At 42.2% G+C, this 19,881-nt stretch overlaps 2 protein-coding genes across 2 annotated transcripts in view; both read right to left on the bottom strand.

Moving 5' to 3' along the window:
- The window catches only part of rph3aa (rabphilin 3A homolog (mouse), a), a 28,371-nt gene extending 15,507 nt beyond the window's left edge, over positions 1-12,864 (bottom strand). The window contains exon 1 of the mRNA XM_030066132.1: positions 12,113-12,864. The gene's annotated coding sequence lies outside the window, so the exon portion shown is untranslated. The remainder of the gene's footprint in view (positions 1-12,112) is intronic.
- Positions 12,865-13,293: 429 nt separating this feature from the next.
- Positions 13,294-19,675, bottom strand: LOC115368810 (cytochrome P450 2D15-like). Its single transcript, XM_030065170.1, has 9 exons — positions 19,299-19,675; positions 19,021-19,183; positions 16,938-17,090; positions 16,673-16,833; positions 16,424-16,597; positions 15,950-16,088; positions 15,381-15,568; positions 14,790-14,931; positions 13,294-13,590 (listed from the first exon to the last, which is right to left on the bottom strand). The coding sequence occupies exons 1-9, from the start codon at positions 19,455-19,457 to the stop codon at positions 13,400-13,402; spliced, it is 1,470 nt and encodes a 489-aa protein (XP_029921030.1). The 5' UTR covers positions 19,458-19,675; the 3' UTR covers positions 13,294-13,399.
- Positions 19,676-19,881: the final 206 nt, after the last annotated feature.

Raw genomic sequence — 19,881 nt, 5'->3', positions numbered from 1 at the left:
AGAGTCCAAAAAATCTCAGATGACCAGCAGAGGAAGAAGTCTGTGCTGTAATGGAGCACCAAAGAAATGAGGAGCTTTCTGGGACTCATTGCTTACGGCAGCAGATTCATCCGGCATTTTGCAATGCAGCCGGATACTTCAGCGCTTGACCAGGAAGGACACGTCATTCTATTTCTTTTGTTATTCATCCTTTATTCAACCAGGAAGGTTCTTCAGAGATACAGTATCTCTTCATCCAGGAAGTCCTGAAAGCCACTGAGGCTTGCACATTCACTGGATGGTCCCCGGCAGGACTCAGCCATTGATCTATTAGGGCCACTGTCATCCATCTGAATCACTCTGCACATGTAGTTGTTGATGTAAAGAATCAGGATCCTACAGGTAGAAGGACTCGATTCTAAATCAGAACTGAGAAAGCATGTGACAGAGAGAGGAGCACGCCAGCAAGAGGAGAAAAAAAAGTCCCGCTAAGCCTCTCATCAACCGCAAAGTGAGAGGAAAACTACCAGCCGCATGTTTCACAAACAGCAGAGCATGAAGTACGTCACTGTGATGCAGAGCAACGGGAAAGTCAAAACGTTATTCTGATGAACACAGGGGAGTTCAACAATCAGCTGCAGACACTGGAGACACAGTTCGCCAACTGGAAATGATACTTGGGCAGAGAGTCATCAGGTCCACTTGGCAGATCAGACACAGTGACTAGAGGCCTCGCCTTCCTCATTATAGGGCCCCCACAACCAATCAGATTGCAATGAGCAAATTAACAATAAAATGCCAGAGCATCAGTAAAAAAAAAAAATGCAAAAAGACAAGAATTTTTTTTTATTAACATGAGATATTTAAAGGTCAGATCAGTGATGCTGGATCAGTGTCAGATTTATTTTGTTTAAAGCTGCACTAAGTAATTTTTCTGACCACTAGAGCATTTTGAGCAGCCAAACTCACGGTACATCACGGTTCATGGTAGATCTCTTGCAAAAAGCCAAAAGTCAAGGCAAACAGATGTGTTTTTGGGGACGGAAATGAGGGATCTATTTAACTTTCGCAGAGCTCTTGTTGGATTACTTGGATTATTTTGTCTCCGAATTCCAATTTGAAAATGTGGTGAAGCTGCAGACTTTGAGCGTCAAGGCTGCTTTGAATGAACGTTTTGTGTCACTGCAGTGCCGATTGCAGCGACAGAGACTCTCGCACGACTGACCTTAAATTTGGAGACGTTTATCTGTTTATAAAGTTGATGCAGCAAGGGGGTGAAATAGAGGAGAGGAGGAGATTATTCGGGCCGATACAGAAACATAGAACGCTCAAGCCAGGAAATAAGATCAAGTTCGCTGTAATTTGTGTGGTGGAAAGAAGATGCACAGTGATGACTCTCACATCGCGAGGGGTCATTTTACTGCCAAAACATCGCAGCTGCAGCTGTACTGGACAGCAGATTTACAACCCTGATTAATTTAACATTTAACAGTGCCAATATATTTTCATCGTCAGAACAGAAGCAGGGGTGGTCCATCACACAGTCGACCAGTCGTGTAACTTTGATTTCTCAGTCATTCAGTCATGACAGGGCCGAGCGCTCGCTGTGCTGTGCAGTCAATCCAGCCAAAAATAACAAGCAACAAAAAGCAAGCATGTACTTTTCCTTAATGTGGCTTCAAATGCATGTTTTCGTATTTTTTTCTTATGATTTATCTACTTTTTTAAAAAATTTGCGGTAATTTCAGGGTATTTGTCTTGTAATGTAATGTTAAATATATATTTCTAATGGTTATAAATGTAGTTTTCTTGTATTACTTTACTCATTTATTCATAATTTTCTTGTAATTTTTACTTTTTCCCCCATTTTTGTGATTCATTTTATTTAATTTTTTGTGGCAATTTCATGGTAATTTTCCTGCAAATTTGTTTTCAATTTTTGAGTTAATTTTGTGGCAACTTTCATTTAATTTCAAACATAACATGTTATGTTTTTGAAAGAAATCAAGTGAATGCTCTCTGCTTTCAAAAGCTTAAAAAGGGACACTCTCTCCACAAAAAATATTTGTGTTATGCCTCGTGGCTCTGTTCCTCCTGGACAATGAGAAGGTTTTGCCACTTTGGACTCATGTCATCCATTACAAATTTGTCAGTGATGCAGAACTGCTTTCAAAAGCAACGAGGGCAGCTCATTTAATCAGCGGTGACTGACGCCAGCCCTCCTCCACAGCTACTTATTCCTCCTCTCCACTCTCTTTTGCAATTATCCAGCAGGTGCATCACCTCTGGCATGAACTTGGACTAGATCCTGTGTGTGATTCACAAAAATAGGGCCCGAGATGTGATGGGCTGCGAGTTGTGTAAAGCAAACTCGATAGCTGGAGCAGGATATTGAACTCCGGTTAACAGTGTGCATGCCTGGAGATATTTACACCGAGGAGAGGCACTCTCATTATCTCCTGATGAGGATGCTGTTTGGAGGAGAAACGCGGCAGCATGACCTCAGCTCCTCGGCTCAGGTCCAGCCAGGCAGCACAGACCGTCTGTGCCTCCCTGACTAACGGGTCCTGCAGACTGTCAGCTGGCTCATTTTCGTTTTCTCTATGTAACACAAGCGGAAACATCTGCACTTTCCTCTGGTGATCTCCATATTAGTGCCGGCTTGTCTGACCTACACATATTGTGTTGCTGTCTTAATTTCCACCAACAGTCTGTGTTGTATCATTTCGCCTTGCCTTTTGTGGTCTGCAGAATCGATACGAAAGATATAACACACTGCACGACTGTCTCAGATCTTCATAAAAGTGCTGAGTAAGAATAGTTTTAAAGTCCTTCTGATTTATTATGGCTCAGCGCCCTTCCTTGACTCTCTCTTCCCTCTCTCCTCTTTCCTTCACTGTTTCGGTCTCAAAAATGTCCTGTCCCCGATGATTGTAAATGTCAGGGGTTGCTGTCATTGTGGACAATGTGGAAATCTGACTGATGTGTGTGTGTGTGTGTGTGTGTGTATGTGTGTGTGAGTTGTGTGTGTGCAAACCCCGGGGGGCTAGGAGTGAGAGCGAACGGGAGGGGAGTCACTAAGAAAAGGAACCTTCTGGAATGGCAGACACTTTCGGTCCATGACTCACCACTCAAAGGATTACACACACACACACACACACACACACACACACATGCGCACACACACACACGCACACACATTGTCACTAGGCATCACATCACTGGAATTAAACCCAGACAATGTGGAAATGACAGATAGATGGGATGTGAATAACAAAACAATGAAGGAGATTGGATTTTAGATTAGTTTTACTTGCACGATAATCTGAATTAATGCACACACACACACACACATGCACACACAACTTTATCAGATACAAAAGTGATTATCAGAGGTGAAGACCTTAATAAAAGGTAATGTCCAAGGAGTAGTAGCTGTGGATTACAATCATGCTTAGTAACCCTCTCTCTCTCTCTCTCTCTCTCTCTGTCCCCCCACCCCCCCACACACACATGCTCACGTGCACACACATATCCAGTATTGAACGGGCTGTTGACCTGAGCAGCCATTGCCTTACAGTCGATCAATGTGCATTGGAGCTGTGCAGCAACGGGGACATGACACCCCTCTCTGCCTCTCAATGTCATCCAGTGAAGAGGACATAAACCACTTACACATGACAGCGCATCAATAGCAGCCCTTGTTCCAGCCCATCTGACCCCTCGACACCCCCGCCCCCGCCTCCCCCAAATCACCTCATGTCCATCACTTGTATCTCAAGGCTGTGCACACCTGATAACACTGATATCATCGCACGACAGCTCATCATGGGCAATCGTCTTATTTCAGCCAGAGTCAGAATGAAAAAAAAAAAAAAAATGATCTACTGTATAAGGATTATTATTCCTCTTGCATCACATTGCTCATAACTGTTTCCAACATCAGCACAGCAATGAAAAATGTTTAATCTATAAATTACATGACATACGCTTCATAATAACCTGAGGACCACACCAGTGATTTTGAATGTTTGGCCTGTTTACTACAGTTTACCCGCCTTTTAAATTGCAGCAAACTATTGTGTAAATCATGTGGCTGTGCTAAAGATTTCACAACTTATAATCAAAATCCCTTCATTTTCAAATTTGAGTTTTTGGCTGAAACAACCACCTTATAATGTTCTGCTTCTGTGGCGAACAAAGTCGTCACCGTTCATAAACCACAGAAATGATAAGTGGCTGTGTAAAGCAAACATTTCCCCAGGGACTATTTTCACTGGTGGAAGGACCGTTTCGCTCCGCCCAATTTCAAATCAGCAAAACACAACGGCGCTGCTACTTTGAAAAAACTAATGAATGGAAAACAGTGGATGGATAAAAGGTAGGTAAAGATTTAGGAAAAGATTAGCAAAAACATGTTTAAATTTTGACATCTCAAAGAAACCTTAGCCAAGGAAGCAAGCGAGGGTTAGCAGAGACAGACTGTGTGTTTTGAGAGGGAGAACACACAATCAGCTACAGAGAGACCAACGAAAACACACAGAGACAGTGGAGGGAGACCATCAGGAAGTGAACCATGTGAAAGTCTGTGTGTTACTGTCCGAAGGCAAAAATAAAGAGCGGCTGCAGCTTGATGAGGAGGTGGAGGAGATTCTTGTTGTTTTAAATATGCAGTGTGTGTGTGTGTGTGTGTGTGTGTATGCGCCACTCAGGAGATGTAGCAAATTTCATTGTACAGCTATGCAATGACAATAAAGGCATTCTTTTCTATTCTGTTCTATTCAGACAATGAGATGGGAGATGAGATTTTTTTTTTTTTTTTTTTTTTTTTTACAAAACTGCAAAGCTCCTTGTTGTAACATGTTCCAATTGGAGCAACTTGGATATAACTAGAGCTGAAAGGAGAGATCATATTACACTCAATTTGACTACCTTATATTGGCTTTCATGTGACTTTAGTATTCATTTTATTGATTACTTTTTAAAGGACCAAATAGCTCCAGCTTATGTTATTGAGCTTTGCTCAGATGTGTAACCTGACTGTGTTTCAGTATTGAATGATGTCAAAGGTGACTTCATTCAATACTGAATGAAGGCATTTGCCCCTAAAATTTGGGGAAAATTTTCTGCAAAAATATTTATATTTTTTTAAATTAAAGTAATTTAAATTTGAAAAAATTAATACATTTAAAAATAAATATAAAATAAATAAATAAATAAAAATTTAAAAAATAAACTTGCATTTCTATTGTTTCTCTCATTTGCTGTAATAGTACTGTGAATTTCTTTGCTGGTCATGCTTACTAAATTTTTCTCAGCATCCTTATCAAACCAAGCATAGCAGTTCCCCTTCCTGCTTAAATTTTAGGTTGACCTCAGGTGGTCAACGCAACATAAGGAGTGAAAACAGCTTTTCCTTCACGACCAATGGACAGCGTCTCACTCTCCTTGCATGAGAGCTGCTATTAGAGATGAGCACGTTATGAAAGATGATCGAGTGCGGTAATAAGGCTTCCTGATTGAGAAGGCCACGGTGACAGAGCTCCTCCTCCATGACCCACACCAAGGACGTCTGTCACTGCAAGCAGCCTGGCTTGATTTACACCTGTCTTATGACATGAGCCGGCCGGAACGACCTCCAGGGAGCAGGAGCTCTTGTGTGCAGACATGAGTTTGCACGTGTGAACTTGTGAAGTGAACGATCAGCGCTGGAGGGATGAATATCACAGGGCAATTATCACCTATATAGACTCTCAGCTGTTTTTACAGACATCACAAGGATCACAGCCTGGATGGTGTCCTCACAGGCTAACGCCGGGGAAAAGTTAGATTAGGGATGTTTTTGGTCTTAGAGAGAGGGGACGAACAATGTAAAAACAAACAAACAAACAAACAAACAAACAAACAAACAAAAACTAATAAGAATAAAATAGATAAATAAAAAAGTAAGTTATTGTTCTGGTCCAAAAGAATAAAATTTTCACCTCTGCTGTCTGAGGGTGAATTTGAAGCCATCATCAATAAAATTGATAAGTTAATAGTTGTATTACAATTAACAAACAATTAAATCATAATTAATAATTTTTACTTATTACACAGTAAGCTATTCATTCATACTTTATTGTTGCACACATTATCACATGTTAAACATTTTTAAACATCTACAAACATTACACTGATAGACGGACCAGATATTTTATAACACTTTGTCAATGGGTAATAACTGGCTTATAAACCATCTATAAACATTATTTGGCTATTGTAAGGTTGCAACTATGACTTGATAATAATTAGTTAATGAAAGCAGTTGAAAGTTGATTTGAAGTTAAAAGCTTCATCAGTTTAATTAAAAATATCTATGTTCATAGATGGTTTATGAACCAGTTATTACCCATCAACAAAGTGTTATATAATATCTGGTCCACCTATCTACGCTATATTTGTAGATATTTTACAAACGCTTTCTTAAAGGTTTACATATCTTACGGTAGTCATTAACAAATACCTGTTAATAAATAGTTTACTGTGTAATAAATAAACATCATTAATTATCATCTCATCATTTGTTAACAGTAATATGATTATTAACTTAAGTTTAATTAACTATCAGTTTACATTATTAAGTGTTCCCACATGTGCTCTCTGACAAGTATTGCTCCTCTGTGTCCTTCATGCCTTCCTGTCTATCTGTTTGCCTGCCTGTCTCTCTCTCTACACTCAGACTGTCTCTCCCTCAAACGCAGAGAAATAGGTCTTTTCCCATAAAAACCTTAAATGACCTGTTACTAACAGTAATACAAATTGACACATAAAAAATGTGCACCCATTCTTTTTTATTTTGCTCTCTCACTCTCTTACTCTCTTTCACACACACACACACACACACACACACACACACACACACACACACACACACACACACACACACACACACACACAGACCCAGTGCACTGAGAGAGAGAGGACCTGTCACAGACGGTCAGTGGCTCTGGGACAAGCATTGCAAATTGACGTGAAGTAAAAGGAAACCAAGGCATTTTAGCTCCACGAGACTATGTGGGCTGACTAAGAGCTGCGGGGCCACACACACAGAAACTCACACAAGCATTTCGTGCCAGCGCGCGAGCAAGCAAGCATACATACTGCGGGAGAGTGTGTATACGCGCTGCGGGGAGGAAAACTCTGACAGATTGCGTCATTCTCCTGTGTTTCCTCTTACGCCGAGAGGCCTTCCTTCTTCAGACTGTTTTTTCCCCGTTCTTATTGTATCATGAGATGTAGTAAAATTCATGTTTGCAGAGCAAGAGGATTAAATCTGTGCTTACGTTTGCATTGTGTCAACATGATATATATTGTGGAATAATAAATCGAATTTAATAGTATAGATAATTCAGGCAGGAATGGCAAAAAAAGCTTTACTCCATTCATTGAGATTGGGGTCATCTGGGGTTAAGGGCAAAAATGTACTAATTTAGATGCAGCAGAAATGTCTTTGCTTGGGTGATCACACTCTTTTCCACTTTATGGCCACGAGTCATGAGCTCAAGGGAATCGGGTCGGCCCCTAGATTTCAGGAGAAGTAAGTCATCTCAGGAAACCTCGCTCAAGCAACCTCATCCATGACAACAGAAGCATCCCGGTTATTTACGGTACACAGAACATTCCCCAAGGAGTGCAAACCCTCCCATCTGAATTAGAGTGGAACATTTCAGCACACCCACACACCCTCGTCTATTCGCCATCCCTCCCGCAACCCAACTTCCCTCCTTTCACCATCCTGTCCCCTCCCTCACACTCCCACCCGCTCCCCCCTCGTCCACCCAGCTGTCACTTTTCAAACCCGTACAACAGAGATCCCGTCCCGACATCAATCTTCCAACTTGCCCGCCATCAATCTCCACAAAAGCTCAATGTATTCATCCATCCGCCCATTTATCATCCATCCTCACCCGTCCTTCCATTCGTCTCCCTTACTTTCTCTTTACTCCCCCAGTAAGGTTTATCAGAGTGGTGAGGAAGCAGCTTATGCAGCTTAGCTCTGTACTCACACAGACCCATCACCGCCTACTTTATCCCCTGTCTGATAACTCTCCAGGGACCCTTTACCTTTGTATATACAAACACACACACACACACACACACACACACACAAGCCCCTGTTTGATGCTATCACAGTGAAGCCGGGCACAGATACCAGAGAAACCTCAGGTCTTCGATCCAGTCAGCTGAAAGCCTTGACGTCACCGCGTTTGCAGGAGAAAAAGCTTCTCACCGCATGCGGGGAGGTGACAAGACAGAAAACATGTTTAGAGGGAAAAACTAAATGGCTTTCAGAACATATCACACAAAAGTAGGTTGAAGGGATGCAGGAGGGAAGCGCTGAGATGACACATACGTGCATGCTCACACGTGTCTGCAGATGTGCAATCAGTGGAAATGCACGCCATGTATCTCATCACAAGCGCGCTTTTTTTTTTTTTTTTTAATAAAAATTCGCATTTGGGTTTGGGGTATGTAACTATTCCAATTTCTATTTTATTTCCTGTTCTTAAATTATTGTATTTCTAAATTATTGTATTTATTGTATTTCTTGCTTTGATGTTAAATTACTGCTAATGCTGCTATGTCTTTTTGAATTTCCCTTTCGGGGGATCAATAAAAATAAATCTACTCTAGTCTATTTAAATGCATGCTAAAAAAAAAAAAAAAATCTGTGTTATATTTGTATATTATTCTTTACTCAAAAAACAGGAATAGACGGGACAGACAAGAGGCAAGGATGGAGACTTCAGTTTCCCTTTAACACGCAGAGGAGGTGAGGAAAAGACAAAAATGATCTGTTTTCCTTTACATTTGCTGCAGCCATATGACCGTCTGTGTGTGTGCTGTGCATAACAAAACAACAATCAAGAGAGTAAATATCCATATGGTGAGTGGTGGCTGAGAATTACAGTCTCTCTCTGTCTCTCTTTCCCTCTCATGCACACACAAATACAAATGCACGCACTCTGTGCATGCACCGGGGGCAGCACTGAGTCCCCTGCACAGGGCAAAACAGCACAAACTTTGGGATGATTTATGCGCTCTCTGTCTGTCTGTCTGTTTGTCTCCTTTTATCTAACTTTCATTTTTATGTGCTTGAGAGAGGGCACAACATTGGGTTTTGTGTTTCATATGACTTTCTGATGAAGAGGCTGGTTGCAAACTGTGTGAGGAGACAGAAATCTGAAGGAGAGAAAGAAGGTCACAAGCCGGGCAACCGTCACTCCCTGGGTAGTCATCTGACATAAGGTGCTGATTGGTCCATTTTCACTCTTGCACCTATACCATGTCCCATGCCAGCCCCCCCTCACCACCATCACCCTCAAATCCCTGAACAGCGCCACCTCACTGTCAGCAACTGGCATCTCGCTCCCCTGCGGTCTGGAGCTGCTGCATTTCAGTGCACGTTCAAACAGAAACGCTCTCTTTCCAACATCAGGACGTGCAACTTGGAATCAACTAAGCCATCCGCGTTTGCTGACTTTGTTGCTATTATTACTGCAGATTACTTTCGGTGGCAGGGAATTCTCTTACACCAAAGCCTGTGTTTCAGTTAATCCTGAGATGGGAGACATGCACACATCGCAGCGAATCAGCAGTGTGTGTTCTGTTTTCAGCTGTCAGCACACAGACACACATCTGTTTTAATGCACACACACGTGCATGATGAGATGCCGCTTGTCAGTCACCTCTGATCGCAGTGGATTTCCTAAGCACTTGTCCTATTCTCACTGCATTGAGTGACAGAGAAACCCTGATCGGTGCATGATAATGCCTCAGCTGCACAGGAGGAAAGCCAATAACTGTACATTTCCGTCCAAATGGGAAAATGCTCCCAATAAAAGAAACCAAGTGAAAAAGCCCTCAGTGGGAGTAATGGGAAATGACCAATTCATGAATTTCAATGGACTGCTTAAATGGATTAGGCTGAGATGGAGTTGACCCTAACCCTGACACCATTTTACGATCAGAGGGACAATTTCACACGCGTAAGCTGGACAGGCGGTCAAACACAATGGATGAAAAATAGAAGGGAACTGTCCTTTTTCTCTTCAGCTGAGTATAATTGAACACAGTAGGTGTGTGTGTGCCTGTGCGTATGGGTGTGTTGTAGCTATTAATTACAACATGTTTAATGACAAAGGATGTCCTCAGTCTCCCAGTCACCTTATTTACTCTTACAAACACAAGACACCCACAGTGATGGGGAAAATGTGCAGGGGTTTTTTTTCAGCTTGTTCCTTTATGACCCTCACAGCTGTAATATAGATTATTTTTAGTGAGTCAATCTTAGAAGTAATCGATAATAATTTTAGCAATGAATTTTAATAATTTCAATAAGACTTTTAGCAGATATTGGGTAATTTGGTTCCTTCTCTCTGATGTTGCATGTTGTGGGGTATCCCACTGTATGTCTGTATATTTCCTATAAAGTTGGGCAAAACAGGGAGGCTTAAAAGGATGTGCCCTGCCTGACCAAGACAGTTGTACAACTTAAAAATTTCAATTTCCTGCTGAGAAATGGGACCTAAATAGAAGCTTAGTTGGGCTGAGGCTGTATATATGTATATATATATTTTAAAAAACCTGAAATAAAACAAAGCAGAGCATAAATTGTGGTCATATGAGCAAATGAGCGAAATCACTTTCGATTAACGAAGTCCGTATCTCATTAGGAGTAATGATCTTAAAATGACCTTACTTCAAGTCTTCAGCCTCGACAGCCTCCAAGCTGCCTTTAATGAGAGTTGAAGAGTTTACAAGAGATGAAAATACGGCGAAAGCAGGATTATTCCAGCTGACCACCTTTCTTTTTTCTTTGTTTTTTTTTAAAGATTGATCAATATTCGCCCACTGCATGGGAAAACCCTAAAGTGGGAGGAATTTCCTTTGAGTTCAGCAAAACAGGGGTGTTGAGTAGGCGTGGGTCAGCACCATACCCACACCAGTCAGCACCTGAGCACTCAGCAACCTATATAATCCACCATCCACCCACCCACCCACCCACACACACACACACACACACACACACACACACACACACATACACATACACAGAGGATGCAGGGATGCATACACAAACTGCAGTCAATAAGGCTCATTGGGGGTAAAAAGGGACACTCAGAGGGAATTAGAGGGAGCATGGGAAAGGAGAGTTGGTCAATAAGCTATAGCTGCGTTTGGAGCCCATGGATGATAGAGCAAATTTTAAAAAGTGACAGAGCACTGCAAATCGATAAAACACAAGCACATGATAACTCTGTCCGTCCCACTCTTTCTTCTCTCCTGCTCCCCTCCTCCTTAGCTTTGACTTGACTGCTGCCACTGTGTGTTAGCCAGTGAGCCGCCATGCCTGCATGCCCCTTCACACTGCGTAATGAAGGTTACTCTGGAACAAGGAGATGCGGGGGACCAAAGACAGCCCTTGTTGTCTCCTTGTACACTCAGAGACACACTCTTTTGCAGTTGGGAGACACATTAATTTACCATGTTGTACAGCCAGTATTCACAAATCACTGCTGTAAGTGGGGATACAGTAAACACAACTACTTTACTAAATAATATGAGAGCTACAAGTGTCCTTGATGTAAATAAGCCTGCACTAATAAAATGGATTGGTCAGCTATAAGTAAATTATAAGTAAATTCATATTCAGTTATGAGTAAATTCATAATTAGGGTAGTTGAGGGTAAACCCACCTAAATTCTGTTTACTCACCTTTTTATTTGCACTTTTTTTAGGCTGACATGCATGTTTCTGAGATAAATTTACATCATCAGTGCATCATAATATCATCAGGCATAACAGCATCGAAAGTCTGAGGTTAGGATATTTTCAGTAAAGAGCAGATTAATACTTTTCTGAACATAATTATATGATGACAACAGATTTTTGATTACACTGGTGTAGGTCTGGCAATAAATGCTGCTACAGACTGTTAACACACTCATTTTTTCAGTGCAACAATGAAAATTATTCCCTATCAGTTGTAATTACAGTTTTAATAATTGCAACATAATCAAAAATGTATAAGTCTATAAATTCATAATCTAATTATTTTGCATAATGAGAAAAAACTCCCTTGTCTTACCCGTGGCTCTCCAAACAGTTTTTTTTCCCTCTTCTTTTTTCTGTCAGGATGCGTGACACTTCAGGATTACAGCGAGCTCGTCATGCCAGCAGCACTGTGTCAGCATCCAGCCCCCTCTCCTACTACTCTCCTCACTACCAACCTCCTCACCATACAGCGTAGTAAAAGCCTTGCTCCGCCTCTCTCTCTGTCTCATCTATCTCTCCATCTATCATCTCTCTTTCTCTCTCTCTCTTTCTCGGTCAGTTTCACTAAAATCCATAGGAGAAACCTTTCACATCACGAGGCGCAGGCAGCGTGGTGATGCTGTTACCGCTGGCAAAGTGGAGCTTGGTGCAATAAAAAGAGACGTGAACGGCACTTAATTAATGTTTACTGCACACATGTGCATTAGTGATGATTATCAATAAAAATTTCCTCTTGAGTAATAGCTTGTTAGATGCAACCCACTGCTGCCAATCTAACCATCTTTCTGGCTGTATGCATATGCCTCAGAGGCTTGTATTCATGTGCCATATGGGAATGGTTTCTAATAGATCTATTTTTGGCCCTTTATTTACCCTTAAGCTAAACAGCTGCACTTATTATGCACAATACAATACAAATCCAATAGGAATCCTACACTGTGCAATTAAGGTCCATAATGATTATGTAATTCTATTATTCAGCAAATGGAGCCAAGAGTCAACGTGCAGCCATTTGCAAGAATTACATGGTCACTGGAGCAATAAAGCCCACCACTCTTACTCACACATACATGACATTATCCTCACATGTTAAACGTATGCATCACTATGGCCCTGAAATAAATATCAGCAAATGTTTATCCCATTTAATTGTCTGGTTTCCATTTGGCGCGTCCCAGAAAACCCCTTTCTGGGCAGAAAAAGCTCAACAAGAACTAAAAAGCTGCCTGTCAGCCAAGTTGTGCTGCTATAACAAACAGTGGTCGGCTGGTGCCCTCGTGTGGCTCTGTGATGATCATGTCTAATAAGTTGCCACTGGCATCCCCTCTGCTGTGTAGTTATGGTACATTGAACACTTAATTGGCCAAACATTTCGCCGGCTATGAGATTTGCATGAAATTGAATGGCAAATCAGCCTTGAAAGATCATAGGCCGACGAAGGCTCTTGCTAAACCACAGGACAGAATATATCAACTTCTGAAAGACTCCTGGGACTTGAGTTTGGCTCACCTTTATTAAAGAACGAAAAGGCAAATATACAATGGATAAACATACATACACATCGGACTCAGAGTCTAATGTGAGGTTGTTCTGTGAGACTTCAACATGGTTTTGCTCTCAGTCTGAAAGTCACTCTGTAAGGCCTCGGTGACTGGATGCCCCCAAACACGGGTGTTAGATCGGGCCTTGCAGCGTCCTCGGGCCACACCAACAGGAAGCGACGCAAAAGAGAAACCAGGATGAGGAAGAGCTCCATGCGTGCCAAAAGCTCCCCAAGACAAACACGAGGACCTGATGGTCAGGAGGAGAGACAAGACATGTCCACTTCCCATGGCTTACACACATACAAACACACATGAGCGACATTACTGGCGGCCACTAATGAAGAAGCTCTTTGGCAGTTCAAGCCACTTGCATTACACAGATGCTTTCTTCCCAGATGAAGAACTTTCCTTATTAAACTATTGTCCGGAGGTTGTATAATGTCTGACGCCTTATTTACAATTAACATAATTACACACTAGTTATGCAAACACATCATTACTTACATAAGCCTCGGACAAGAAGCTGCAGATCAGCTGAAGCTGTGAGACAGGGGTACCTCAGCTCCGCCTGCCTGGCTGAATTTATTTGCCCGTGAAATAACTCGAGGCGTAGCTGAGCATTAAGGTGCAGTTTGTTTAGTTAGGTAAACTACTGGGGAAACTGTAAACAATATCTCTGCCTGAATTCCAGCTGACAGATGACAGATCTGATGGAACCTGCAAATGATGCATCTGTGCTTAAAGGATGAGACTCGGCAAAGTGAGCAGGCTTGTGACCAGACAGTGCTGTCTGTTCGCATCCCCAGGCTGAACGGGAGCGCTTTTGCAGGGAAAGTGCATTCGCGATGCTCTGCTCCCCCTAAATAACCACTGGTAGACGCCCTTTAGAAAAGTTAACCCCCAAAACTGCTCAGTGGGCCGCAGTGCCAGACTGTGGCTGTTACTGAGCACCTCTGATATGAATGCATGAAACTACATGAGGCTTGAAAAGACCATGAACACACAGAAAACCCTTTCTAAGTGTAAGAAACTTGCTGCCTATAATCTTATAAACTGCTATTGTTCATTAAGAGCACAATAAGCTTGTGAAGTTTTAATATATATATGAGAGATAGATAGACAGACATTTTACCTGTGAAATTTAGAGGTAATGGAATGGTAACTGGTATAACAGGAAGCTATTTCTCTATCTATCTATTTATTTATTTATTTTTACCATGTAATATTTATATTTTTCTTGTGCTATACCACTGCGGTGTGGTGGAATGGGTGTTTTACAACTATTTTTATCTGTATTTAGTGCTTTGTACTGATGTGAGGGGATGTTTATGTTATTTTTTTGTGTTGCATGCTGCCATCATCGCGCCACTGCTGGACTCGCAATTGCATTTCTTACAATAAATGGTCCAACTAAACTAACTGAACTAATGTTAACTCATGTCTTACCAGCTGAGAAGGCCAGGAAGGCATCAGGCTTCACAAACTGCCCGTCTTCATCTAAGAAGTGGCCGGGGTAGAAGTCATTTGGCCGCTCCCAGCTGGTGCTCTCGAAGAGCACAGACGTAAGGTTGGTGATGATGAGGGTGCCCTTGGCCAAAGAGAAAGATAAAGAAAAGCAACGAGGAGCAAAAGACCAGTGGAGTAAAATGAAAAAAAAAAAAGAACAGAGGGAGAGACAGGGAGAGATAAGAACAAAGAGGAAAGGGGGGAAAAAATGACAAATGAAGGATACATGCAAAATTCATGACCATGCATGTTGAGAGCTTAAGGTCAAATACATGTGCAGACTTAGAGTGTGTGTGTGTGTGTGTGTGTGTGTGTGTGTGTGTGTGTGTGTGTTTGTGTGTGTGTGTGTGTGTGTGCCTGCCTACCCTGCATGCATACACATGTCTCTGTTTGGTAATGTCATTAATAACCCTGGGTATGTAGACCTTCAGAGAAATTGTCCAGATGCTGCCTGTATGCTTCTGTGTGTGTGTGTGTGTGTGTGTGTGTGTGTGTGTGTGCATGTGTACGTGTGTATGTTCTTGTGTCTACCTCAGGGATGTCATAACCCATCAACTTAGTATCCCTGGTGGTGGCATGAAACACCCCTAGTGGAGCGATGTTGGCCAGGCGCTGTGTTTCGTGAATGGTCGCCATCAGAAAGGGCATCCTGTGGCGATCCTCAAATGAGACGCTCAAACTCTCCCCCAGGACCCTGTCTATCTCTCTCTGACACTGAGCTGGAGGGAAGGAAAAAAGAGAGGCAGGATGAGAGTGGGAGGGGGTTAGGGAAAGAGAGGCAAGACAGAGACAGGAAAAAAGGGGAAAAGAGCGATTCACAAAGACGGAGAGGAAAAAAATTGAATGAGAAAGTGGAGAGAAATGCAGAGACAAGGGGCAAAGACAATAAATGCTTCATTTAAACCTTTATCCTTACAAGGCAGCACCAAAAGATGATGACATGCATTAATGTGGAAACACAAAAGGCAGTTTATTACGACACACAAACTCTGTCCCACATCAGAAAAAAAACTGGCCAGTCTTCATCTAAACTCCTGTGTGTGTAAATTTGACATTAGGCGCAAATTAATAGTGAGAGGTGGCGCCTGCAGCCAGCTCACCCTGTATGTGACTGTGTGTGGCCAGGTAGAGAATGGCAGAGAGGATGCTGTTGGAGCTGGTGTCAGTCCCAGCAAAGTGGAGGTCCAGCAGCAGCATCACCAGCCTCTCCTCATCCAGCAAGCCACCATCTGGTGCCCTCTAGGAGAGATGTTGGCACGGAGCAGACAGTCTTACACCTTATTTTTTTCCAGATCGCATACAGGCTTAAAGAGATAGTTTCCCCTGTTGTGAAAAATGAGATATTATTTCACATTTCACCAGCCAGTATCCAGCACTGAGTAACAATGAGAGGAAGATGGTACTGTCCTACATAACAGCTTGGGGGAAATGAAATAATATCTTTTTTTTTCATAATAGGTGAACTCTCCCTTTAAATAAGGGTGCATTAGTTAGTTATTATTGATAAGCATGAGCAGTTACAGTAAAAAACAAGAATTAAGATCATTTTAATCCTTCTCAAAAGCACACAAAACCTTGTCCATCTCGTCCAGATAGCAGTCGACAACATCGCGAGGCTTTCCAGGAACGCGCGTGTGTTTGTGCTGCTCCACTATGGCCTGAGTGTGCATCTTCAAATCTCTGTAGTTCTTGAAGACCTTCTGAAAGGGCAGCGGCAACCGTCTCAGGAGAGGAAACGTATCATAAATCTGTGGAAACAAACAGAGTCGTGTGGGTTACAGAATCCTCCTCCCGGACAGAGCGTTTGTTCCAAGTGAACTCACCGCAGCCCAGGCTCCATTGGCGATCTGTGCGTTTTCCTTGAAGCTGTTGATAATAAAGGCGAGCACGTCGTCGTTGTAGTCATAGCGCTGCCCAAAAAGGACAGAGCAGATGATGTTGGACGCAGCACTGTGGATCAAAGACAGAGGATCCACCGGCCTGCCTGACAAAAAAAAAACATGAAGATCAATTCATCATTAATTTACACAATTAAATAAATAATTGAATGTTAATTGAACCTTACATTGGATTCAATGGCTTATTTACCTTGGCTCTTCTCCAGGCAGTTACAGATGTGAGTGGTCTCCTCCAGGATCCTTTCCTCCATGGATCTTTTCCCAAGGCCAAAGTTTTTCATGGTGGCCAGAGCAAATCTTCTGTGTTCTCGCCACACAGCTCCATAGTTACCCATGATCAGCCCTGAGGGAGGGGGGGAGGGTGATATAGTCAAGCTCAAAAAGCAACTTCAGCACTTGGTTTTTGTGTAGGGTGACCAGACGTCTCCATTTTCATGAGAATTTCCTCTGATTTGATACTTTGTGCCTGACTGGAGCTGTCCCAGAAATTCTCCACAGGGCGCTGGTGTTACCGGGGGATGCTTTGTGATTTGCCGTTTTTATCTCAAGACCACAACAATTCTGTCCTGCTTGTCAACAAGGGTTTATGACTTTAAGAACTTTTGTTATGGGAAAGTATAAAGTGAAAGACAGATTTTCAATTTGCAGACTTTGGCCAAGCCTCAGATCAGAGACACAGGCAAATTCACTTGATTTCTTTCAAAAACAAGAGAAAAAAAAAAGCAATTAACAAATGGGCAAAAATGGGTACAAAATATGTAAAAATAAATAAATAAATAAATAAAAATACTGGACTGTTAATAAAAAAAAAGAAATGCAAAAACTTGAAAACTGACAGAAAATTATCTAAAAAAAAAAATTGATTACTTCTCAGATTCTCCGTCTACTGTGTTACGTATTTGTTAGCAATTCACAAATGTGCCTGGACTTACTCCTAAAAATCTCACCTTATTTGCATTGCTCGGCTGAAATCCACAACTATATTTCATGTTACAAAAGCATTCGCAAGTAGAGTTTATTAGCGGTTTATTTCGGTGTGACCTCCATGGCGCAAGGGGAAAAAAGCAAATTTGAGCATGACTTGCCCAGGAGGGTCAGGGTGCTCTGGCGGGACAGGTCTGGACAGGTCTGGACAGGTCGGGACAGTCAGGTGACTGTGGTTGGTTTTGGGCAGTGGGTGACCTGTTTGAATCAGCCACCAAGACAACCAATGGCTGAGAGAGAGCAGGAGACATGCTGCTGAATTGGATTAGTTAGAAACTGATAAGAACGTGGAGAGAGGTTTAGACTTTCACTTGAGTTTCCATTAGCTGTAGCTCCATGTTGAGCCCCCTGGGGTGAAGGTCATGAATTGCAATTACTCTTGTTAATGTGATTAAGATGCTGTTTAATTTAATTTTGTGCATTTTAAATTGCCTGAGTATAAACACTGCAGGTGCACCATTAGTTTTTTCCCCCTTAATGACATCTGGTATTCCTTTAACTAGCTACTACTATCATTATTATTGCTATGGTTATTATAATTACTATTAAAGTTATTTTTTGTTATTGTTGATTAATATCATTTTGTGATCCACCATAATGCTTACAGCATCCCATTTGATTGCCCTGGGTTTATCTAATTACCTACAGACTGATTTTATCTGCCTATATATCTGTATGTCTGTCCGTCAGTCAGTCCACCTCTCTGTCTATGTGATCATCTGTGTACTGGGAGCTGGGTCTTCTGGGAACTTTCCCAGTCTGCATTAATGGGAACACAGTGGTGTTGGGGAGGTGTGAGGCAGACAGTGGGAAGGAATCAAGAGGAGGTAGAATAGAGGTTGTGACTTGACCACTGCTTGTAATAAAAAATAATAATAATTAAAAAAAATAATAATAATAATTGAAATAGTGAGCCATGGCGTTCCAAGTCACATCATTAATTCCTTTATAATTGTTTAATAGGACACTCGATGTTGAATATAACATTAAAAAAGCAAGATGGATGTTTGGCATGATGACCGTCTGTCAAGCACAACCCTTCTTTCACAGTCCAAAGTCATTTTGATTTCTGTGTGTTGCTTGTGTATTTTGTGGTGACACACCGTCTAAGCCAGGTTGTTTCATAATCGCTGTGGTAATCTGCTGCAAGCATTACTCAATCCAAAAAAGCCAGAAGCGCGCGGCTGCAGGTCAGCACGATTTCTGTGAAAGACTCTGCATAAAAACATCACCGGTAACCTTTAAATCACGCTGTACTGTTTAAGGGCACACAGGAAAGTGAAGCACACCTTTGTTCTCAGTCACATGGTTGATCATCATGCCTTGTGGTCGTCCAGCAAAGTCCACAGCCCGAGTCACCAGAGCCTCCCTGACAGCCTGCAGGCCGTGGATCACCACCGCCGGCCTCCAACCCAGGAACAGGCTGTACACTTTTCCGTAACGCCCAGACAACTAGGAACCACGATACATTACAGACACATAAACCACACCATGATGCACACTGTAAACAGACACATCGCACACTAACTCTTCGCCTGTAAATCCAGACTAAGGCAACACACCGTACCTCCTCAAGGTCTCTCACCGGGTTCTTCATGCTCAGCTGCAGAACATTCCCAAATACTGGAAGCGGCTCCGGACCTGGTGGGAAATTCTTGGGCCTTTGTGGCTTTAGCAGAAGCATGATGATACAACAGACCCCAATGAGAAGAAGGATTGTTTCCATTATGGCGTGCACAGCTCCCCTCTCAGTGGGATTAAGCGGAGATGATGAAAAAAGTCAACAAAATGAATCTAACAAATTGTTGTTGTCAGTTTGTTTCATCCATGGCACCGTTCCTCCTCCCACTGAGCCTCAGCTCTTTTCCCTTCTTGCAAAATGTCGTTACTCTCGTTAAGCACACGGGCTTGGGTCAGTTTCCTTGCACCGTGCCCCATGGGGGCCACGGCACAATGGCAGCTGAAATGGGATTAGGATAAACTAATACTGATCTCAGTTCAGTGCTTTGGGGTTAACAATTTCCAGACGCAGCCATTAGTAATCCTGGAGAAAAGGCTATGCAATCAGGTTGCTCAACAAAAGTGAAGGCTTTTCAGAGTTAGCTTTCAGCTCTAATTTAGAGGAAAAATAGGTAATCACTAAAAAGGGA

The sequence above is a fragment of the Myripristis murdjan genome, chromosome 12 (genome assembly GCF_902150065.1).
Source record: "Myripristis murdjan chromosome 12, fMyrMur1.1, whole genome shotgun sequence".
NCBI classification, from domain to species: domain Eukaryota; kingdom Metazoa; phylum Chordata; class Actinopteri; order Holocentriformes; family Holocentridae; genus Myripristis; species Myripristis murdjan.
This window is presented reverse-complemented; position numbering and strand designations above follow the sequence as displayed.